Source organism: Rhamphochromis longiceps, linkage group LG17, assembly GCF_057381845.1.
Source record: "Rhamphochromis longiceps isolate RC_006_pf linkage group LG17, R_longiceps_female_GT1.1, whole genome shotgun sequence".
Classification (NCBI taxonomy): Eukaryota; Metazoa; Chordata; class Actinopteri; order Cichliformes; family Cichlidae; genus Rhamphochromis; species Rhamphochromis longiceps.
The window spans coordinates 6721434-6746741 of record NC_140573.1 but is presented as its reverse complement, the minus strand read 5'-3'; the positions used below and the strand labels follow the sequence as shown (position 1 = coordinate 6746741).

Here is a 25308-nt window from a genome sequence, read left to right as displayed (position 1 = left end):
TGAAGAGATGCTTTTCACTGTGAACACTTGCTCGGGCTGCCAGGATGAAGCTGACTGTGAGTGGAAATACAGTTGTAGTGGACAGCAATGAAGTGAGATGCAAAGGCAGGGGTTTCCAAATATTAGCAGCTAGTGATTGTGCATGTCTGTCTCAGACGGACAAAATGGAAGACTCTACTTAGGAAAGGTAGGGGGGGCTAAATTTGTAGCAAATAAAAATGGGTTAATAGCTGGATTAAGGCTGTCTCATTCTTTCTGAAATGGCATGAAGATTAAGCTTGGATATAAGACTATGTCTACTTTTCATTATTTAAGCTACGTTGATTCTAGAACCAGTATTTTGCACTGATTGTAATGGTTTAACAAAAGCTGAGGAGAGAGCAGCTTGGAGAGATCTCTGGTTTAATGACACTTTCCTGTGTATTCAGTCTCACATCTCATTGGAGGCTCCAAGCATCCTAACTCGACTGCAGAAATGAATTTAAAGACCCTTAATGAAATGTACACAGGTGCAGCTTTCACAAAAAATGCTATATTTGTGCAAAAATGTGATGCTGTTTGTCAGGCTGAGTGTTGGTTTTGCATATGTCAGTCATAATACACTGTCTGTGCATGAGGTTAAGACTGACATCAAAACAATTAAGGAGGTTAACAGGGTGTTAGTCTACAAGCAAAACATGTTGCATTTGAAACATCTATTATAATCTCAATTTAGGTGGGAGTAAACAACAAAAGCCAGATGGGTGTTCTGGGGGGTCAGGTCACTATTATAAACCTCTTTGTGTTTGTTAGATGAGAATTCAAAATGTATCACTAGCATGTGGTCACTTACGACAGAAATGCCTTTAAATTTGCTTCTTTGGGGCGTACAGTCATACAAACAGGCATCTGTAATCATTATGTTGCCATGCTATCAGCCTGGTATCCATGATGACCACCATGGCAACGGTTGTTGAGAGCAGAAAATTCTGATTTCTGCACACCCACGTGGTACAAATGGAAAAAAGGGCTGCCCACTGAGGGAGATCTACAGTACCAAATGCATGTTATACAACACTTTCTGATCGGTCGTTCAGAGGCATCAGCACTGTGCAAACCTGACTGAGGCCTTTGCATGTGGGTTTGAATGTTCTCTCTTTATTTGCGTGGGTTCGCCTCAAGCGCTCAAGTTTCCAGTCAAACTAAAATCTGCATGTTTAGGACTGCGGATAGTTTGCTCGCTGACCTTTGTGTAAACGCTCCCTCTTTGTTTTTCAAAAGTGCTGCAATTCAGAACCACAGCAAAGGATTTTAATGTTAGTTTGCTTATTTTGCAGTAACACTGGCCACTACGAGGAGTGGTGAAATACCATTACAACACCAGACATGTACAGTACATTTTCCACAAATGTGACCCCTGATCTGTAGGGAAACCTTCAAAACTTAATTTGGAAAGCTATCCTATCAAACTTAACTTAGTTTATGGTAAAAAATACTCATAAACTCATAAAGTTTATTTAACTTTAGCTCCTCCTGGGTGTCTTAAATTTTTATTGTTCATGTTAAATATTGATTTGTTACTACTGGAATTTACTTTCACAAAAACCAGAGATGCAACAAAACAGAGTATAAAGGGTTAAACAAACAGTAGAGCTCACAAAGACTACAGGGAGGCACAACAGGAACGTAACACAACAAAAAGCATGCACTAGTTACACACTGAGGGTTGACTGGAAATGGGAAACAGGGTAACTAGGAAACATGGTGAAAATAATCAAGACAAACGCAAAGAAGGAAGTAAAATTGACACAAGGTATGAAAAAAAAAACTGTAGCTAGAACTCGTGTAATAAAAATGAGCCTCAGTATTATAAAATATGAAAAAAAATTAAATTCAAATACAGAAAAACCTAAACACAAATCCAAAACTCACATTTGTTAACTAAAGATTCAAGTTTTAGACACAGCACATAATCCTGAGACTATGACACCCATTCCTATGCTGTTTCAAGCTTGGAGCTTTGCCTTTAGCTACGTTATCTGATAGATTTTTTCCTCTGATAAAAGTGATGTTGCACTCAGTGTCAGTAAAGTCTTGTAACACTGAACGAGCGTGCTCCCTTTGTTGCACCATCAGGCTGGTTTATCACAATGCAAGTTTACCCTCTAGTGGAAGAGTTTGGTTTTGTTCGCAGGAGCACGCAGTAACAGAAAGTGCTCACCTCATCTTTATCTGATTTTCAAAGACAGAATGATAAGGTGAGGATTTACAGGGATTCACTGCTTTTGTTGAACTGTTGAAGGTATTTGCATATCTCCAATACACACGCTTTCTTTTTTGTTTTTATAACTGACCATTTTTTGTTATGCCTTGAAAAAAATACCATTTTCAAATCATACTTACTACCCAAATAATGATTAAGAACACAGATTGGGTTTGACTGTTTCCTCAGTCACTCTGAGTGTGATGGTTTGCATTCTTGTGTGTGATAAAACAGGCTTAGAGGGAAGGCTAAAGAATCTCAAATATCTCTCAAAACAAAGACACAAAGATAATTTTACAAAACTCAGTCAGAAATTAAATCATCCTGTCACGAGGGACTTTTAATACACCCTACCACCCACCCACCCACCTACACACACACACACACACACACACACACACACACACACACACACACACACACACACACACACACACACACACACACACACACACACACACACAGAGAGAGACGCACGCTCGCACATACAAATTAGGCAAAGAAACATGGCTGAACAGAAGTGTGGCAGTTTTATTTCCAGACAATAAACATGAATATAGATGATTTCATGTATTCAAGAATTCTGATTGTGCAATAAGAATAAAAAGGTGGGCAAACATATTTTTTCAACAGCTTCACACTATCTTCAGTTATCATTCTTTTCCACTCCCAGTCACTCCCAAGCCCAACCTGTTCAACCTGTCCAAACCTGGAGCACAAGAGTGACTTATGTGAAAGTCGACTAAAGAGGACAAGGTGTGTTCTTAGGTACGATCTTCTGCTACCTTAACCATTACCCTGGTTAAGATTATTTTTTAGCATTTTTAGCGTTTCTTAAAGAAGAGAAGATGGAGGCCACAGAAAGGGAAAACACAGAGGACATTGAGACTCTCATGGAGGACATGGACTACATCCCTGGTCACTTCCACCTGGATCTAAATCTTAACTGTGATCCTACTGGGCCAGTGAAGCTGAGACATCGGGACACTTATTTAAGACAGGAAAGCCTGCGAGCTGAGCTAGAAGCAGAAGTTGGATATTTGCAATATGCTGTGCGAAATCTGTTGGGCCTGCTGGCTTTTAACCTGGAACAGCTGGACACTGCTGAGGAAATATTCAGGTGAATATTCACTGCCATCTTTTTTTTAAGGAAGAATATGCAGAAAATTCACTGAGTCAGAGGAAGGATATTAAATATACAGTGAATACATGATTTCTTCAGAGATCTTGACGGCATTTTCTTTTCTTTCTTTTGTTTTTGCTGCCTTGTGAAGGTTGTGAAGAAGGTTTATATGTGTAAAAAACATCATACACATTTTTATTTTAATTCAAGTAACTTAGCTCTCTGCAGACTTTAGACATTAAAATGGCGCTCGATTGTCCAATTTTTATTATTTATTGACACTTTTATTATCGTATGATTCAGCGACACATTTATAGTGCTGCAAGTTGAACCCATTTTTCTGCAAGCAACAGAAGACTGGTTTAATGCCAGCCAGAAATACAAAACTATGTGGTATTAGCTGCTATAACCCTTTGTGACAAGAGACAAGTCAAAAGTATCTTTAAGAAGAATTGGTAAATAATGAAAATCAGAAATACTCATTTGTCATATTAACACGTTAGCATTTGGCTGACAGCACTATTCACAGCTGCAGGTGACAGAAATGTCAGTTTCTGTCAATACATCCATCCATCCATCCATCCATCCATCCATCCATCCACCTTTCCATCCATCCATCCATCCATCCATCCATCCATCCATCCATCCATCCATCCATCCATCCATCCATCCATCATCAGTTGGGTGAAGGACAGACCACTTAGTCCTTTGAGTACTTAGTTTGAGTAGTAATCTAAAAATTAGTTTAGATTAAATATCTTTGCAAGTATGAGAACTTTGTTCATGTAAGCTATGTAAAATTTCACTTAAAGACTAAACAGGAGGTGTCATTCAACTGGCACAGCAATTGGCCAGGTAGTTTTACCTGGCCAGGTGTCTGTGTCCACCCCTATCGTAATGAATCAATCAGATCTATATTTTGAACATATAAGTAACAATAATGGACAAAAAAAAAAACTAATAAAGGTGAAATCATTGAAAGCCATCCTATTCACATGGAGAAAAAAAATGCTGACCACTCCCAGTTCAAAACAGAGTGGGAGGAAGCAAATGCTTATTAATTCCTACCCCTAGCTAGTTCATCATACATGTCTGTTTTGATTATACAGTGTGAACACATATAAATAAATATATGAATACATACATCTTTATACATTGAACTTTAATTTTTCAACTATAACTATCCACAAGTATTCCTTTTTTAATATGTCACTATATACAATTATCAGTTCTTACTGCACAGTACAAGAAACAAGAAAATGAAGAAAAGATAATTATCCCATTGCAACATAGTCATAACTGCAGTAGCTGGTAATTCTATAGTTAAAATTCCAACTTCACTCACAGCTGCCATTTCTTATTTTTTTAGTTAGATGCTGTGTGAAATGTCTTTAAGTGCCTCCTGGATCTGATAGCTCTTTATGTTAATCTGGACCTGATTCTAAGCCCCACTGTCTGTGTGTTCTGTCCTTTCAGGGGCATTTGCAAAGAGGACCCTGGGAATCTGAATGCCTGGGCAAACCTGGGCTACGTGTATGACAAGCTGGGACGAGAACTGGATGCAGGGGAGTGTGTGGACAAAGTGTCCAACCTCATGGGCTTAGACGGCGGTGAGGCGTCTCAGGATGAGATCAGGATTATGGCTGCACGCTGCCTGGTCGAGCAGGCCTACGTCTTTCCGTACGATATAGAGCTGGACAGCGACGACGACTTGAGAGAGCGACTGAACACTGCACTGTCTTTTTACAACAGAGCCCTGCATTATGGGGGTGACCTGGTGAGAGATATGAATACTTTAAATAAAGAGACAACACATGGTTAACTGCCAAGAATCACATTGCAGAGTGTAAAGACAAAGCGGAGCACTGATATAATGACTGGTTAGATGGTGAGCATTCACATCATTCTAGCTTTTCTACTGGAATTAACTGAAGGAATATGACAATGCTCAAAAGATTACACACAGGAAGACAATGAGGCCATTTTACTTTGTTGTAGTCTAAAATCACAAATTTAGTAGCAGATAAGAGCTTTCAAATCACTGTTTCATGTTGTAGGGAGCATTTAAGTGGGGTATTACTTAACTTGTGGTGCTGTTTTTCAGATACCGATAGAGGAAAAACGAAGCTGGTATTTTAAAATGGCAACAATCTACATAAGGTACAGGGTGATATGATTTAGATTACTATCACCACACAGTGTGAAAATATTCAAGTTATTTTCTGTCTGCAGGCTGGACAACATAGTAAAGACCAAAGAGGATTCTGAGTACTCCAGACTTTCGCACTACAATAAAGGACTCCAGTTTCTGAAAGAAACACTGGAATCTGAGAAAACACAGCACAAAGGTAAACATGTGACAGTATTGTATTGAAATTAATCCACAGTTCTTACAGATGTTCAAGTTTCAGTACAGCAAAAAAAAAAATCAAAATTAAAGGTGTTCATGAAGACTGGCCACACCAGATTCTAATAATCAGAGATTGATTATAAATGTATTAGTTTGTGCAAAATTTTGCAAAAAGGTGTTTGTATTTAAAATCTGATTATACAAACTAACTAAAGACAGATCAATACAGTTATGATAAATGCTTTCAGTCATGGAGTCAGAGAGAAAAAAGAAATACAAATCTGTTCCGCATGTGGTCCTTAAAGGTCTCAGATTAAAACTACAACACACAACATATTAGATCATGACATTATATATTTCTAAAAGAACGTCTACAATGATCTTACACAACCAATTCTGTCTACGCGTCAGTCTGAAGAGGTCATTCCCAAACAATTTGGAAAGTCAAAGTCAATCATTGCACAAGGGAAAGATTATTATCAAGAGAAAAACATTCAACATAGTCCCAACAGTCTCATTATGATTATTATGATTATTATCATTATCATATTATCATTATTATTATTGATTGCAAGTCGGTGAAGGTGTATTATCCATATCAATGAGCTACTAGTTTTTGTTGCTGAAATCATTTTGTTAAAACTACAGGCCAGTTCGTTTGTCTATTTCCTCAAGTACATGCTATTTACAAAAAATAAAAGCTGAAAAACCAAATCTTCTCGTCTCTCCCATCAGCTCTAGCTTGGTGTTATGTCGGCATCATGTTAGAAAGGAAGAAGGAGTTTTCCCCTGTGCCCATGTCCATACACGACTGCGGTTTCTCGGCTTCGGATCCTCTGTCCTGTTATGGAACTGTGAGTTAACTCATGCACCTCTCACCAAGCTGGGAAAAAAACAATTACTTTCCCTCAAACTGTTAGGACTAAACCTCTGCAATCAGCCTGTCATCTGACTTTTGTTAGCGATAAAGTATCTGAATTTCAGGAGTGGGGCCTCGCCTCCGAACACGCTCCTTCAGGTTCTTACCTATATATGTTCCCCCAGTTCTACAAGCTGTTCGTTTTTGTGCCCCTCCCTCGCTCCCCTTTTCAATTCTTTCACTTCTTCACTTCTATTTAGTACACGGTGATCTTCCAGGCCCGGGAGCCGCTGCCAGTCCTCTCCGAGGCCTTCCCCAAACTTCAGCTCAATTCATGTTTAAGCCATTCACCTTTATCTGCTAAAATGCTGTCAAACCTAAAATGAGGGCCAGTGAGTGAAATGCTTTTTATTTGAGACTTTTCAGTTCAAAAGATTGAAAAATATGTATCTAACTAGGACAACAGAAGGTTTTTTTCAGCTAAAAACTGCTGAACAAGTCATTAACTCACTCACTTACTAATTGCTCATTTGGTTTAACAATGAGCGACAGACTGGCGACCTGTCCAGGGTGTACCCCGCCTCTCACCCTATGACAGCTGGGATAGGCTCCAGACCCTGAAAAGGATAAGCAGAAGCGAATGGATGGATGGGTTTAAGAAATACTGCTGCACTGTTCCCTTTTAAGATGAGATAATAACAGCTCTGTCTGTGTTTCCAGGCCATAAATATGGCCAGTGACGATGCATTTATCCTGAACCTTCTGGCCAGAGTCTTCTCTCTGCTGGGTAAACATGAAATGGCTACAGGGATCTGCAATATGGCCCTAAATGTGCTGCCAGATCCAGAACTCAACTGGCAGGCTCACTGCACCCGTGCCAAGGTACTGTAGCTACGACTAATCAAGTCAGTTGCTATGACAGCTCCTTTTAAGGCCAGAATAGCTGTATTAGTTTAAAGTGGCTAGTACATGTAAAAAGTTTACATATTTGGACAACATGTTCTCTGTGTAGATCAATATAATCCTGTACATGGGGGACCTCGAGAAGGCAAAGCTTGGTGATGGTGGAATCCCAGACCGACAGAAGCTAATTGAAGCTAGAAAAGACTTAGACAAAGTACTCGGTGTACGCCCCTGTCTTCGAACACATTTGGAGATGGCACAGGTAAAAGCATAACGTGCAAAGCTGGTCAAATTCTGTGTTTCATTTCCCAACAAGGCTTTCAAGTTGATCTTTTTCATTTCAGGTATACTACTACATGGGTGTAGATGCACTCCAGGAGAGCCTTTTGGTGGATGAGAGTGCAATAAATAGTGCCCTGGTGAGTTTGTCTCACGCTCTGAAGTTTGAGCTGGGAGACTGCTTACCGGAACTTCATGTGCTCAGAGGACGCTGCCTCCTCGTGAAAGGCGAGGAGCAGAACGCCGTAGACTGCTTCAAAAAAGCTCTGGAGTTAGAGAAACAAGGGAGCAGAGACACCACAGCCCTGCGCTGCCTCTTACAGGCTCTCCTGACTCTGTTCATGCAGGGACACCCTGACCCTGGCATTGTCATCACTCAGCTGGAAATGTGGGTGCTCAAGGCAGAGGAGCTGTACTCTCAGGACATAGTGAAGGCTGAGCTGAGGTACCTTTATACGACACACACGGCAGAGGTTACAGAGTTATCGAGGGTTCTGATCAAGACAGGACGCCTGGACCTAGTGAGGAGGCTGCTGGATACAGTGGTGCCTAAACAGCTGGCTAAAAAGAGATCACTGGTCCTTAGGTCGGTCTCATTAAAATGATGCAAAGATATGGCTTGAACAGTTATTAAAGAATGACTTAACATCATTTCATGTATTTAAATAAACAGCTCTTACTAAGTGCTGCCTATACAGCATTTACAGGATGTTTTCTCCAAACTGTGATTAATCTATCGTTCTGTTTTTTGTAAGATAATAGCTGTAAGGTATCATATTTTTTGGAGTGCTTCGCAAACTGAGTAGTTTTACATCTTAAGCAGTCTTACTGCTATTGCAAAACCCACACACTGTCCCACTACCTCTCACATAGTAGATGTTTTACCACTAATGACCTGCAGATGGGGGTATATACCATAAGATTGTTGAACCAAAAACGGAGTCGGCAACAATGTATTGTGAGCCTTTGAGAAGTGTGATGTAAGTGTTTATAGGACATTTAAAATTGCATTTAATAAAATAATGACTTTTGGAACACTTAATACACCAACTCTTGCAGATGTGGAATCTCACAGGTTTGAGGGGGTACAAGCATTTAGTTGACACAGTGATTGTTGATATTTTCCTTAATTTAAATACATGTCTATTAATTTGTAGTTAAATGAATAAGTTATGATGACATATACAAAGCAAACCTGTTGCTTCATCCTGCTGCAATTTGAAGGATAAAATCACACAGAAATGTATGTTGGGACTCTGTATTTTTTATACTAACATATACGCAAGCCTTAGTTACCGTTAAGGAAAGTACAGCTGGTTTAAGGGTTTTCTTTCCCCAATATTTGAAAGGTACATTTCTAAATTAGGGGTGTAATCTTCTGTACTTAAAAATACTTACCGGCAAGTACAGTAGAAAGTGAAAATAAAATGAAAGTAAGAGTCTGGAAAGAAGATTATTGGAAAGATTATTTTTGCCAAAGTTTTTTTTTTTTTTTTTTTTTTAAAAAGATACAAATTAGTAAAACCTTTATATATGTTTTTCTTTCTTTTTTGTCTTGCCAAGGATATCAAAATGAGTCGAGTGTGAAGGTGAGTGATTGCAAAAGCAGCTGAAGCAGTTTCCACCTTTCTGTGGAAGCCAAAATGGATTTCCATTCCATTGTTACTCAAATATGTTCACGTAGCCTTGAGTTTGTCGTGACACATTTCAGACGCCTCTGCTGACTTCACTGCCACTACACTGGGGACTCATGAGATCTTGTTTACAGGATATAACATATTCTGAATATTCAGAAAATAACATATAACACGATGCTCAGGACGGATTTCATTCAAAAGTATAAAACAGTGGAAAATTACATTGTAAATTTTTACATAAAAGGAAAAATGCTTTTATTAAGTTCATTTGACAACTTCTTTTGTTGAGCGCCGGTGCAGAAAGATAGAAACTTACATGAAGGACAAAAACCACGTGAAAAAAGTTACAGAACTACACAAAGATTTCAAAAATGTTATTAATCTTTTTGTTCTATCAAATCATAAACAAGAAAACTGAAAGTCACAAAGTAAACCTAGACTGAATGCTGAATGAGCTAAGGCAAAGACAAACTTTAACTCTGCTTTCTTTAAAAGTTAGATTTATGATAATGATTTGAGTTACAATTTGTCTGATCCCCCATCGTAAGGCCTTTGACCGTTTCTTGTTTTATTTATTGCAAATGTGTTTGATGAGTCAGAGGTCTTTAAAACAGGGATTAAATTAAAAATATGCATGAATAAAACATATTGTTCTTGTCTTTAGATCATCAAAGCAAACCTCTTACCAGCTCTTTAAAAAAAAAGTCAAAACCAAATACCAGTTCACTTAGTCACACCAAACATAGTTAAACTCAATCAAATGCCTTTTTAAAGACAGAGCACACCAATGAAAAGCAACCCTGGCATGAAGCCATAACAGACTCTCATCTTTGCCTGTGGACTTAACTGGTGCAGGCTGCATGTTGATGACACTTGTGCTTTTCTTGCGAATTTTTAACTCACGGTGCATCTCACACCAAGAGCACCACACACAGAAACAGGAACTCATGATGTCCTTACAGATAGAACCCTGTAGAGAAATATTTGGTAATTATACACTTTTACCACTTTATCCAGTCATTAGTTACAGCTTCTTCTTCCTCCCATCACCCCAATCGGTTGTGGCAGATAGCTGCCCCTGCCTGAGCATGGATTTCTTTCTGTTCAAAATGAGTTTTTCCTTTCCACTGTTGCCAAATGCTTGCTCAAAGTGGGTCATTTGATTGTTGGCATTTTCTCTCTATTATTATAGGGTCTTTACCTTAAAAAATAAAGTGCCTTTAAAAAGATTGGATTGAATTAACTATTACTGAACTGAACTATTACTAATACTTGATTCTCTTTATTTCTGACTGTGGGAATGTAAAAAACAGCAGAAATTTTTAACAAGAATTTCTTTGACAAATTTAACTTGATGCCGTATTTATATCGAATCCCAACCTTAATGGTCAAGGCAGCAGGAGGTATAACATTTGGTATCCCAATGGCTGAGATCAGTTGTGCTGAACATGTCGCATAATGGGACACAGCGGTGGTCTCCCATCTGTCCTACAACTGTGCAGGTAAGGCAAGGGCATCACCAGAAACCATAGCAGCCTGAAAACAACTGCAGTTTTACGTCGTAATACATGAGACAACACATACTGTAGCTGAACAATTGCATAGAGAGTTGTTCATGCTTACAAGGGTGGTACTCTAGTTTGTCGATGATTGTGTTTCCATTGTTGTTGAATGTTAGTCACAGAATAAATTCAAATTACCTGTTGATACATAGGAATCAGTACCAAGCAACAGCACCTAAATAGCAAAATTGTCACTTTCAGCAGCAAATATTTGTTGTTGATTCAAATGCGGAACATTGATTTGGATGCTGAAATGCATAGTAACAACATTAAAACAGAAAAAACCCAACCTGCTATCTTCTACAGTTGAAATACATAAATGTCAATGTTAAGTTTTAAAGACAAAAACACTAAATCTACACACAATGCCAATAGACATCAGTTACAGGCCCTAAGCATGTTTTAAAAACTACTTCATGCTTTATGCTAGTACTATATACTGCTTTATGTCTTTCAATAACAATCACAATACATAACATTTCCTATGAAGAAACACGAAAAAAACAAAAACAACCAACAACAAAAAAAACTGTACCTGTCAAAGCTGGGTATGTTGTTGTGAAGTCAGGTAAATATGAAAGAACATGCCTTCTGTGCCTTTTGTATTATACAATCACTTGGCAAAAACAATGTTGTAGAACCAGAATTATTGCCAGAAAAAGGGTTATATTTCTGTAGGTGTGCCAAATGTGTTGTTGACTCCACATTAAACAAATATGTAAGACTGCTTTCTTCCATTTGCGCAACATCTCTAAAATTAGAAATATCCTGTCTCAGAGTGACGCTGAAAAACTAGTTCATGCATTTATTACTTCCAGGCTGGACTACTGTAATTCATTATTATCAGGATGTCCTAAAAGCTCCCTGAAAAGCCTTCAGCTAATACAAAATGCTGCAGCAAGAGTCCTGATAGGGACTAGAAAGAGAGAGCATATTTCTCCTGTTTTGGCTTCCCTTCATTGGCTTCCTGTTAAATCCAGAATTGAATTCAAAATCCTGCTCCTCACATACAAGGTCTTAAATAATCAGGCCCCATCTTATCTTATTAATGACCTTGTAGTACCATATCACCCTATTAGAGCACTTCGCTCTCACACTGCAGGCCAACTTGTTCTTCCTGGAGTATTTATAAGTAGAATGAGAGGGAGAGCCTTCAGTTTTCAGGCCCCTCTTCTGTGGAACCAGCCAAGGGTCAACCATACAATATAAAGCTCCTTGAGGCGACTGATTTGGTGCCATGTAAATAAAAGTGAATTGAATTAAATAAATTGAATTGAAGACACAAATATGTTCACGTGGACAAATATGTGGCACTAAGCTCACAACTCACTGAGCCATCCAAACAGCCAGTTATGCACTCATTCTGATAACCTCCATCCATCCATTCGCTTCCGCTGATCCTTTTCAGGGTTGCGGGGGGCGCTGGAGCCTATCCCAGCTGTCATAGGGCGAGAGGCAGGGTACACCCTGGACGGGTCGCCAGTCTGTCGCAGGGCTAACACACAGAGACAGACAACCATTCGCACTCACATTCACTCCCGCACACGTGTTACATTTTGTGTTACATTTTATATTTTTTACACACAATGTTTGCACATTGTGTGTAAACACACCTGAAAAGGGAGCTCCTGGTATTAGAATAGCTTGCTACTTGCTTGTTGGGCTCCCACAGATCGGCACATTAAGTAGTATAAAGTGAGGAATTATTGGATGAATTAAGAAATTTATTAATCTATTACTGTAACATATAATTTGATTTAAAAGATGTTCAGAAACTTCATTTATTTGAACAATGTTTTGCCCGTTTTTGAAAACTCACTTTGTGTTCTTTGTGAGTGTAAGTTATCCATCTCAGAATACCATCAAACATTTACATGGAAGCATGGATGCAAAGATAAACATCTTTGCATCTTCAAGACGTTGAGCCATATAGTGCTTTACTAGTCCCTATAAGGACCCCAAAGCGCTTTAGATATCCAGTCATCCACCCATTCACACACACATTCACACACTGGTGATGGCAAGCTACGTTGTAGCCACAGCCACCCTGGGGCGCACTGACAGAGGCGAGGCTGCCGGACACTGGCGCCACCGGGCCCTCTGACCACTACCAGTAGGCAACGGGGGAAATCTATCGATCGGCTGCCCTGATCTCCAGTCTGCATGCCTGGGTGTCATTGGGCAAGATTCCCAACATTTGCATTCTGATACATTCATCCGAGTACAAATGTTGTATAAAGTGCTTTGAAGGCTCAGGTAGAGTAGAAAACACTATGTAAGAAGCAGTCCATTTACCTTTTACTGGGGATTAAACTCCATAATCATGTAAGTCAGCAGAATGTCTTATTTTTTCAGATTTCTTAACCTTTATTATTTTCATCTTTTTGGTCTTTATGCTTTCAAACCATTGCACTGTAGGTTAGGAAAGCTGAGTAAGTAATATAAAACCCAGACTGCATATTTAAGCTTTACACTAAGTACTCTAATAAAATTGAAGAAAAATAATGCACCCTTAAAGTTGATCATTCAATCAAAAGTTATTTAAGCATAAAGTAATTGCATGTTGAAAATGTAGGGAGATTTCAAACTGTGCAGAGTTATGGATGCGTAAAAGATTTTTAATAAGTGTGGTATATACATGAATGTTCATTATTTTGAAGTATAATTAAGAACATATTTCTTATCTTTTTTTCTCTTTTTAAAAGACCTGAGGGTAAACTGTAACTGTAGTAGAGCATAACAAGTCATCTAACAGCTACTCATTATTTCATTTTGTCTTTGGATTCGGGTTTTGCAGCATGTCACACTTAAGTGTTTTCACAGCTGTGGAAATAAACACAAGGCTTCCAGCTTAATGGTGTTTGATGACATTTTAGAGAATGGATGTGTTCGTATCAACTGAAAGAGAAACGCATCTGTCAGGTAACCACAAGAAGGATGTGTGTATATTCATGTAACATCTACGTAGTGTCAAGCCAGTATTTTGGATTTTTTTGCAAGTTATGCATAACTTTAAAGTATACAACAATTCCCCCTGGTACAGTTTTTGCAAAAGCACATGCACACTGCCCCCAGCATTGGGGCCATCATGGTTCTGAGCACTGCAGCAGCGGTCTCTCACTGTCTTGTGTGCTCACGGACAGACTTTGGCAACACAATAGTAACACATTTTCACAGGTGTGTAAGGTTGAGAACAAAATTAATGATCCAACTTCATTTGTTTCAGTTCCATAGAAATATTTTGACAGCTTTTTGTTTCACTCTATATTAACTTATGTCAACATTTTTGTGGGTCTACAAAAAAATGTAGATGATAGTTTATAACTGAGGAAATTTGCTTTAAGTGCCGCTCCTCAGAGTACACTGTTTAATTCTCTCACAGCCTAAGAAGCGACAACAACACTTCCATCTACATCAGGTACGACAAATTAAAATTTAACATGGCAACGTATAAATAGTTTAAGTATATATGTTTATATATTATAAGTAATGATAGATATTTATCCAAAAAGTTCTTTTTTAATAAGGAAAAAAGTTCTTTTTTATTATTTTTCAGTTTCAAAGTTATTGAAATTGCTATAGTTTGGATTGGAGGATAAAGAAGTATAATGAAGGGATTTATCCCTATTAAAATATTAATAAATGCACACATATGAATCAGAATGCACTACAACAAATTTTGTCCCTGCCTTTTAAAAACCTTATATACTCTACCTTTAAAATGAAGGACTTGGAACGTAGCTGCTTTTTAAAAATGTAAACAGGCTTTCTGTTGCCACATTTTACTGAATTATTATTTATTTAAAAACAACCTGTTTATTTTATTGAGTCTATTGTATTTTTACTGGCTATTGTGGAACATCATGTTCTTATCAAGTTGACTCTTTCTGTGCACAGCGCTTAATAAATGAATTTTACTTACCAACAAAGAATTTCCATATGGATGCATTCACAGTAAACTGATTTCATTTTGAACAATGTTATATCTTCTTGAAGGATCCACAGTGGCAAACCTGATTTACATGAAACCATATTTATGATATTTAGAAACATGGAGCATAGAGGGTGTTTTATATTTGTGTGTTTGTTCTTTATTCTATTTTTTTTTATAGTTAACATATACAACACAGTTTTCAGATCCAATCAGGTCATCATCTGCAGCCCAATGACAGAGCCGTCGTCAGCAGAGTGGGGCTCTGGCCTCTTTGACTGCATGGAAGACAAGTTGTCTTGTAAGAATCAATACTGGACTTTAACTTGTATTTTTGATGTGTAAAAAATGCCAATATTTTACTATTTGTGTCATGATTTTCAGGTTGCTATGCTCTTTGGTGCTGGCCATGCGATGCGATCACCATTTCAAAATCACTTGGAGAGAACCCTTTCCTTCCGATTTTGGACATGTGCTCCCCTGGGGCACTATCGATCCTCGGGATACCATTGTTTGTTGCTCCCGTAGCCTTGTCATTCAGGATTACCATGAGAAAGAAATATGGAATTGAGGTATGACACCAATAAACAATTTTTAATTTTTTTTTAACAGATATCATTTATAAGATGCATTTCTTCATCTAGAAATGCAGATTTATAAAAATCTTTACACAAAAACCTTTTAATAAACAACCAAGAATGTGAAAAAAAAACCTTTAATGTAACGTTGCAAACCTAAGTGCAGTTATCTATAATGCAAATATTATGTTATAATTAAAGGATAGAAATAACAAACAGCTACTTCCTCCATAGGGGACTCTCCAGAGAGACATCGTACACACTTGTTTCTGCAACCTATGTGTCTGGTGTCAGATTGATCGTGAGCTAAAACATCGTAAGAATAGCTCTACTGTGCAATCTCAAAATCCTGTGACTGCACAACCTGGAGCCACTGGAAAGTAATTGTAACAAAAAGTACAAAATTAAAATACATGCACCTCATGTACTTACGTATTTCCCTTTCTCTTACTTTCTGTTACAATAAAGAGTTTTAGCGACTTTCTCTTTTTAAAACAAACATTTTTATTGAAAACAATAAAATTGTGATGTAATGTAATTATGATTCAACTATTTGAAAATTGTACTGCACTCCTGGATTATGTTTGGGTACAAAGTTAATATTGTGACTGTTATTCATCTACCTGGCTATAAATCTAATGGCTACTAATGTGTGCATGTAAGTATCTCTCAATCAGACACAATAAACAAATAAATCTGAGTAATATCTTTTTTTGTCTCTAATGATGAAGAACTTTAAAGCAAAGGAAATATTAAGTTCCAATTATTGGCAAGCTCGATGTTTTTTGTTTGTTTGTTTGGGTTTTTTTTGTGTATTTATTTTATTTTATTTTCAGTTGTTACAGACGGGACAGACATGACTGGGGGATAGAACAGGGAAAAAGAAAGAATGAAAGAAACAGAGGCAGAGAAAGACAAAATAGAGGGGAGAGAGAAAAAAAGCAAAGCAAACAAAAAAACAAACAAACAAAAAAGACAAAAAAAAACACCTTCATCACCTGTATGAGGAAATAAGAAAAGAAGAGAAAACAAAGAAGAGCAACATAATAAATACAACACCATCACAATAAACTAGCTAACAGTAGATACTAAATATTAAATGTTATTGTGCAGTACGCAAGATCGACAGCGCACAATGTGCTCTGAGGTAGCAGCCACAAAGGTGCAGTTTGTGTGTGTGAACAACCGTGTGTACACCTGTGTGCATACCTGTGTGGATCCACACGCTTGTATTCAAAAGGTTTCTCCATGTAACGATCTGCTAGGGAGTGTGGGGAGCCATAGCCCCGTCCCCCAGGGCATGAAGCAGGTATGGAGGAGATCCAGGCCCCAGACATCCAGAGGGCCCAGAGTACGAGGACCCAAGGAGAACCACCAAAGGGGCAACCGTGCCACCCTCCTGGGAAGAGCTGAGGAGAACCCAAGACAAGGGGTCACCCAGCAGCCACGGAGCAGAGGCCAGAGGGGGCTGCAGTGATGTGCCCACGGCAGCCCCCCCTTACCCCACCGCAGAGAAAACTGCACCCACCCCATCATCCACTCATCTTCCAGACTACACAAGACAATAAACACCCAGGTTGAATTCATTCTCCACCTCTCCTATATCTCGCCCCCACCAGCAGAGTGAGCTCCTGGAGAGAGGTGACCTCCTGCAAAGATGTAACATCCTGCCCACCAGTTGGAGAGCCCTCCAGGTGGGCCGATGCACTAGAGGTCTGCTGCACCAGGGCTGAGCCCCCATGCACCCACCCGCCCACAAACCTGGCGACTCAATAACCAGGATCCAAGCCCCCAAGGCCCAGCCAGAGCCCCAGCCAGGGGCCGGAGCACCACCAGACCCCCAAGCCCCCACGCCTGTCCCGGCAAGCTCGATGTTAGAATAGCATCACTGTCACCGATAGTGAGAAGAAGCCTGTGCTGTGTGTTATTTGAGGTTTCTGTGGTGTTTGTTACTGGTGTTTAGTTACACCAGCGTTCCCATCATATTACGTTCAGTATTTATCTCTTATCTTTTGGGTTATGTCCTGTTTTCTTAGCTTGTTTTCTGTTGAGTTCGGGTTCCACCTTGTCATTGTCTTAACTGTCTACACCTGTGTCCTGTTCTTCTAGCTGTATCTGTGTGTGTGTGTGTGTGTGTGTGTGTGTGTGTGTGTGTGTGTGTGTGTGTGTGTGTGTGTGTGTGTGTTCAGTCTGTTTGATGTGTGTGTGTGTGTGTGTGTGTGTGTGTGTGTGTGTGTGTGTGTGTGTGTGTGTGTGTGTGAGAGAGAGAGCCTGTCTGACTCAGATCACACAGCTGTTCTATGCTTGATAAAAGGAAAATATAATATGTTAGCTATCCAGGAAGTAAATATGGAAAATTTCACTTGAAAAAGTTTTACTTTAAAAACTAAAAAACAATTTTATACTCAATTATGAATGAGTAAATCTGACAAAAGGAACACACTTCTGGAGCGATAAATTTATCCCATGAATGAATTTACTGCAGTACAGTCACTCTGTGGTTACCACTGTTGGCTCACAGCAACAAGTTCTTGGGTAGAGACATAGTATGGTTAGGTTAACTGGTGATTCTAAGTTGCCCATAGTTGTGATTATGAGTGTGAATGGTCATCAGTCTGTCTTAGCCCTGTGACAGATTTGCAGTCTAACCAGTGTGTACCCTACCTGTTGGGCCGCTGGCAGGGCTGGGATAGGCTCCAGGCCCCCTCCCACCCTGAACTGGACAAACAGAAGAGAATGGACGGATAAATTTACAGCTGAAGCTTATGAATTGAGGTTTAAATGTTAAGATCTGACAAGTTTTGTGACCTGTTGACTACATAATCTAAGGTGATTCAAATATGTAATTTTTATTGATAAAATGATCTACTTATCCATCAGAATGAGCAGGCAATCCAGCACTGCATGTTTTTGAAACTGTTAACTGGAAATGTTGTTGTAATTTTTGTCATGGATCAATAAAAGCTGGACACAGTTGTGACTAATCGGACATTACAAGACAGGAAGCAAAACAGAATACACTGACACTGAACACCAGGGCTGGACTGAGACATAAAATCGGTCCGGGCATTTTGACTAGAGACCGGCCCACCAGGTATTATAGGAAAAGCCATAAAGCCTTTATAATAAACTTAAACTATACCATCCTGCGTATTCTGGTATTCCTATCAGTACTTAGCAAAAATATAAAACAACCTAATCAATAATTACATATAACTAAAAAAAAAAAAAAAAAAAAAAAAAATAGTAAACCACTCCCCCACCCTCCGCCTCAAGATGGTTAATTGACATAGCCGACTTTAATTTAATTCATGTATAAAACAAATTCACAGAAATCTATTATTTTTCTCCAGTAATTAAATAGATTCAACATCTTTCTAAAACAGAATTGCAGACTGCACAGATGGTACCTTCCCAGAGGAAAAAGTTCTATAACTTACTAGGGTACATACTAGACTTAATATTTACTACATACAATAATAGATTTCTATACATTTTACATCAGATGAAAACTTTCGTTGTAAGATTCAGATAATTACTTATTAAAAGCTAGACATTTGAAATGAGAATAAGAAAAAAAAGTATTTCTTTGTGCCCCCCTCTCCCTGTTAATGCCCTACCTGGCCCCCTGGCAACACTTTGCTAGATCCGCCCCTGCACAGCTATCAGCTGTCAGCTACTTAGAAAAGGATCCTGGTGTTATTTGTCTGTCAGAAACAGTTCATAACTTCCCTTCAACTCATTCATGTCACCTAAAAGGTAAACCTGTTTCTCCATCACCAGTTCAGCTCTGATGATTCAGTAAGGACATCTCCTGGTTTCATCTTCATGTTTCCCTCTCACCAGATATACAAATCGATATCATGACCAGCAGCTTTTACAGCTGTGGCTCCAGCAAACATCAGCTCATACTAGAAAGTAATATTAAATCAATTCTAACAACAGCTGATCAAGCTTAAACGTGCTGCTGTTGTTTAGCGCGACATCCGCTGGTTTCCTCTTTCTGGCGCAGAGAGAAAAGCATCAGCTGATCATTGATCAGTTTCATGATTGAATTAGCAACTTTATAGCTGAAGAGAAACGGGACAAATTGTATTCCTTTTCACCTGAACTTTAAAGTTTGACCTCCTCGGCTGCAATTGGTCCAGCCCAGAGTCGATCATGACCAACTGGCACATCCACCACAATTCATTTATACCGTTAAAAATAAATAAATAAATAAAACCCCATCGTTCCATAAAAACGAAAACTCACAAGCGGCCCACCGGGTATGCCCGATGGCCAGTCCAGCTGTGCTGAACACAGACTGTCAAAGTAAAACAGGAAACTAACACACAGACGCAGACATGACAAGGGGCACAGCAAACCTGGAACACAGAGACAGAAACAGAAGGACTCTAAATAACACTGAAACCAAAGACTAGAGATTCTAAATAAGACAAAAGCAAAGACTATTAATAATAAACAACACAAAACGCTGGGTCACCGATGCAGGACCATGACAGAAATATGGAAACTGTAAACGAAAAAGAACAAACATATAGATGAAAATAATGCAGCTAAGAATAAACAAAGAAGATTAGACAAATAAATGCTTCAACAACCACTGACTTATTGCAATGCTCTTACTCTGTGGAAACTATATGAAAAAAAATCTAATTTTAAACAAAGAAAGAAAAACTACTTAAACTTCAACCTACATATTATACATTTTGAAAAGCAACACAAAGTTTTAATGTATATTTGATTATTTGTGTTTCCTTGCTTCTCTCTGATGTCTCTATTTGATGTGTTAATGAAGACTGCATTCAATAAAGTTCCTCATCCTGCTCCAACAGAGAAGACTCTGTTGAATGGATTTGAATATGCAAACAAGAACTCTAAGCTGGCCAAACACCAGGCAATATAATAACAATATTTACATATTTCCATCATCAATAATAATTTAAAATTATTGTAAAACATTTCTTTCCAGGAATTCTTTTGAGAATATACAGAAAAATAAAAATGTGTGGACGGTTAAATTATGGCTGACAGCTGCTGCTGGAAATTTTTAAGAGGTAAATATTTTTAACCCAATAATATCATAGTGGTCACTTTTTTCTACTCAGAAGAGGCACCATTTACACAAATGTTCAGTCAATCCATAGAAAAACATGTCAGTGTGGTTTAACTCAGAAACTCTGATGAGCACACAGAGACACTCATGATGTGTCTCTGTGTGCACGTCTTCAGGTATTCCTGTCAGTTCACCGTGTTTAAGGGTTTTTCATGTTTTAGTTTTAGATCACCCAGTTTAGGTTATTGTTTCGTTTCACCCATGCCCTTCATTTGTATTTATTTTACCAGCCTTAGTAAACTGCTCGTTTTCTGTTACTCCACGTCACGTTTCACTTTCTGTTTTGGTCTGCATTTGAGTCCTTTTTTGCTACACATACAGTCTGCCACTGCCAGCATAGCACACAGTGTGTCTCTGTGTGCTTTGCTAATGAAGTCTGCACTCAGTAAAATATTCCATTCTGCTCCAGTAAAGAGGATTTTATTGTGTGCATTTGGATATCCTCATACAATACAATACATATACTATTATAATATTTGCATCATATCATTAAATGGAGAGCAAACACAATGGTGAACTTTGGATCAACCAGCCCCCCCAAAACCAGTCATTTCTGATGGGACTACATATAATGAAACTAAAATAGGCGAATGGGGGTTATTTTTTACTTTTTGAGATGTATTTTGAAAAAAACAACAACATTAAAACTTCAGATTTTTAAGAAACATAAACAATTTCTTATTCCTTCAGAAAAAAAAACAATGATCTTTGCTAATTTATTTTCAAATGATACCTAACGTTCATCCGACAGCTTTCATTACTAGTAAAAATCTTCATTTTTTGACTCTCTGCTGTGTTAATATTAAAGTGGTGCAAACACATTAGTCACGTTTTTGCACATTTATTTTATGCTGGCTTTAAAGTCTGAGTTAAGAATTTGGCAGCAGTGAATGTATCCAATGAATTAACTCATTGTTCTTGCTTATTTTTTCTCACATTTCACACAGTTGGCAGTTTCAATAAAGTAGCATAATTCAGCAAATATCAAGTTTCCAGAGTATTGTTGTAGTTTATGTGGAGCACTTTCAATTAGAGTTCAAAAGTATCACAAAATAGATACATTTAAATAAGGACACAACGGCGTATAAGAGAAAGGAACACACTTCTGGAGCGATAAATTTATCCCATGAATGAATTTACTTCTGTACAGTCACTCTGTGGTTACCACTGTTGGCTCACAGCAACAAATTCTTGGGTAGAGACATATAGTCAGTATGGTTAGGTTAACTGGTGATTCTAAGTTGCCCATAGTTGTGAATGTCAATGTGAATGGTCATCAGTCTGTCTTAGCCCTGTGACAGATTTGCAGTCTAACCAGTGTGTACCCTACCTGTTGGGCCGCTGGCAGGGCTGGGATAGGCTCCAGGCCCCCTCCCACCCTGAACTGGACAAACAGAAGAGAATGGACGGATAAATTTACAGCTGAAGCTTATGAATTGAGGTTTAAATGTTAAGATCTGACAAGTTTTTTTATTTTTTATTTTTTTTACTGCACTACAAACATCTTAGTACATTTAAAAAGAGAAAAAAAAAACCCCAAAATGATTACATGCAAAATCCAGTGTTATTCTATTAAACAAAAATCCTGTCCAGAGTGGAGGTTTGCACTCAGAGTGCTTCTTGTTGTTATATCCCATCAATCTCTAGCCTGGATAAAGGAAAAATATAGTAAGTGTGATTACAACACTTACTAGAAATATAAGATTTAAAACAATTAATTTAGCATGGTTTCAAAGCCTATGATAAAGAACAGATGAAGCTAAACATCTCTGCATCATTTTTCTTGAACCATTTATGTTCTCCTCTTGTCTCCATGGCTACAGCCAGGTTACAGTCCCCAGTGTCTGTGTCATCGGCCCAGTTCTCATAGCAGACAAGCTGGTCATTGACCCAGAACCACAGATCAAGAGCACAGCTGTAGCGCAGTCCCAGCCAGATGTGGGGTGTGCTGGCATTCTTGGCTTTCTGTTGCACCAGTTCCTGCTGTTCAAGGTTTGTGATGGAGACGAGGTCACGATGGTGCTTTCTGCAGTAATTTACAGCCTCATCCCAGTTTTTCCTTTCATTGATCAGGATCAACTTTTCTGCCATGAACAAACAGATGTTCAGTTCAAATTAAATGAAATCAGGTTTCTAGATTTTCTACCTCAAATACAAAAATACATGAGGAACAAACAAAAGAATACAAAAAACGAAACAAATTTCATAAAAATAAGTGTTGGACAGTTTGTCATATTTTTTACTTTCCTGCTGTAAGTTTTTCCAGCTTAGAATTTTCAATTTACTTTATTAAAGTCTTATTATTTAAATTTAAGTGAGCCTTTTTATATTTAATTTTCTTTTAATCAGGAGGATTTAGAAACAAGAATTATGTCTCATTATAGCTGTAAATCTAGAACCTATTAGAAACAGTAGCGATACCCACACTCAGAAACTAATATGACCCCTGTGACTCAGGTTCCTGATGAAAGGAGGCTGCATTATGTGTCTGGGGTGTAGCTCTATCTCCATAACAGCTTGCATTATTTAGCTTTATGATGAAACATATACCAACCTCTTCGTGTACAGATTTTCCATGAGACTAAGAAATATTAGTTTAGCTTTAACATTTATTCCTCAGTAAGAAAACTGACAGAAACCAGATGTGAAAAATGAATCTCTGTAAATCTCACCATCGTAGCAGAAGAAAGATTTTCTGGTGTTACAATCATCAGCTTTCCATTTTCCTTCTTTGTTTAATTCAGTCATCGCACATTTCCTGGTGCCGCTGTCAGTTTCAGACAGCTCTTCAGGTAACTCACCAACATCTCTCCAGTGTCTGTAAGAATAATTACTCCCATCTGACCACCTCCAGGTGTCTCTGAACAGGCCGATCCATGATCGTGTTTTATCAGAACTCTTAAATGTACTGACTGCTTCCTTTAACTGTTCTGCTCCACTGGCCAGGTCTGTGTGGTGCTCTCTGCAGTAGCTCTGAGCCTCACGCCACATTTTTTTATTGTCAATGAAATGTAGTGATTTGTTTTGTTCTGTGGAATAAAGAGAAAGACAAGACTCATAAGAAATGTACATTTCTATCTTTAAATGTATCTTTAAATTGATTTTCTAAAGACACAACTTAAAATAGCTCAAAACCTTCAAAACTAAACTATCAACATTATGGGAATAACCACAGCTGTGACATTATGCTCAGGATGACTTTGCTCTGTGTGGCAGAGAAACAGTTTTCTGATCAAAGGTCTGGTATGAAATTTTGTGTAATGACATTTGGCACCACGAGATGGTTCAGCAAAGCAAAGAACAGTGTCCTGGTGTAACATGAGAGGCAGAGAAAGCACCGTGGGAGGACGGGTATTCAAATGAGCAGGATAGCACACAGGGGCTAAAACACCAGCAGCCAATTATCGCATCTTCTCATTTTCATTAGAGATGAGCTGTAGATATGTTTAAATATAAACACTTTGTTTAATTAATACAATTATTGTCAAATATTCTCACCATTATAGCAGATAAAGCGGTGAACATGAGAAGAACCAATATCCAACAACCCACCAGAGCTGTCAATCAGTGCACAGTTCTCAAGATGTCCGCCTCCATCATTAGGTTCATTTCCACTCCATTTCACGTCTTTATCATTGAACTCCACTCCTGGCAGAGACCAGTGCCACCTCCTGTTTTCTTTTCCTGAGATGCTGTACAGCCCAATCCAGGTGTTTCCTTGATTCTCTGTAGAATCTGTGTACAGTGTCTTCATATGTGTCATGTTAGGCACTGTGGCCAGGTCTTTATATCCTTCTCTACAGTAGCGCTGAGCTTCGTCCCAAGTTTTAGGCTCTTTAATAAAATAGTATTTATAGCCTTGGCATAAAATCAAGGAACACTGACCTAAAAACAACAAAACAAAAAAAAACCCACAGGTCATTCAGAAATCTACTGATGGCAAGTTTTGTGAGCAGTTCACAGAAACCCTGCACTAATCTGAAGTGATGCAAATCTGCAGTTTTTACTGTTAAAATGATCGACTTACCCATCAGCATGAGCAGAAAAAGCCTCCGGTGCATATTTCCTCTGTTTGATGAAACTAAGATTTGAAAGACAGATAAACAACCATCAAAGTTAATATAACTGCACCACTTTCACAGATAATAGGGTAATATAGGTAAGGTAATATATGAGTAAGAAAACATAGTTTATTTTGCACTGTAAAAAAATACATTACACATGACGGGAATAGCTACTTTAAAAATGTTTTTGAGTCTTTTAAAAATCAGCAGAAATACAGAATAAATACTGTAAGTTTAATGTAAAGCCAGTGCTGAGCTAACAATGTAAATTGAGACTGAAGTTTGAACTTACATCTGATTATTCTTCTTTCCTTGCTTCAGTCCGATGCCTCTGCGTGTTGTGTTAAAGAAACCTGCACTCAGTAAAATGTCTCTGCTTCAACAAAGATCATTCTATGGACTCATTTAAATATTCCAACAAGATGGTCATAACAGAGGTAATATAATACTAATATTTACATAATGTCAAACAAAGAGAGGGTGTTATTTAAAATAATTTACTTTAACAACATGCTTCCTTCTCTCAGGAGTATTTATATATAATAAAACTTATAATAAAACTAAACTAACTGCATGTCTTTACTGTTTGCATTTTGAAGGTTCTTTGGAAGGTTCATAAACAAAATTAGACTACTGAAACAGAACTTAATGAGCTACACAA

At 38.2% G+C, this 25308-nt stretch overlaps 2 protein-coding genes across 3 annotated transcripts; one reads left to right on the top strand and one right to left on the bottom strand.

Moving 5' to 3' along the window:
• Window positions 1–2979: 2979 nt before the first annotated feature.
• ttc22 (tetratricopeptide repeat domain 22) lies at window positions 2980–9280 on the top strand. Its single transcript, XM_085386629.1, has 8 exons — window positions 2980–3362; window positions 4842–5142; window positions 5470–5525; window positions 5598–5713; window positions 6451–6569; window positions 7295–7456; window positions 7587–7739; window positions 7822–9280. Exons 1-8 carry the CDS (start codon window positions 3091–3093, stop codon window positions 8359–8361), a joined length of 1719 nt encoding a protein of 572 aa, XP_085242755.1. The 5' UTR covers window positions 2980–3090; the 3' UTR covers window positions 8362–9280.
• Window positions 9281–22320: 13040 nt separating this feature from the next.
• On the bottom strand, window positions 22321–24644 carry LOC146649194 (macrophage mannose receptor 1-like). 2 transcript variants are annotated; one of them, XM_085386927.1, is made up of 4 exons: window positions 24611–24644; window positions 24075–24468; window positions 23256–23614; window positions 22321–22667 (listed from the first exon to the last, which is right to left on the bottom strand). In XM_085386927.1, the coding sequence occupies exons 1-4, from the start codon at window positions 24642–24644 to the stop codon at window positions 22321–22323; spliced, it is 1134 nt and encodes a 377-aa protein (XP_085243053.1). The 2 variants fall into 2 exon arrangements, with proteins under 2 accessions (XP_085243053.1, XP_085243054.1); XM_085386928.1 differs by having other exon boundaries at window positions 23256–23612; window positions 24082–24468.
• Window positions 24645–25308: the final 664 nt, after the last annotated feature.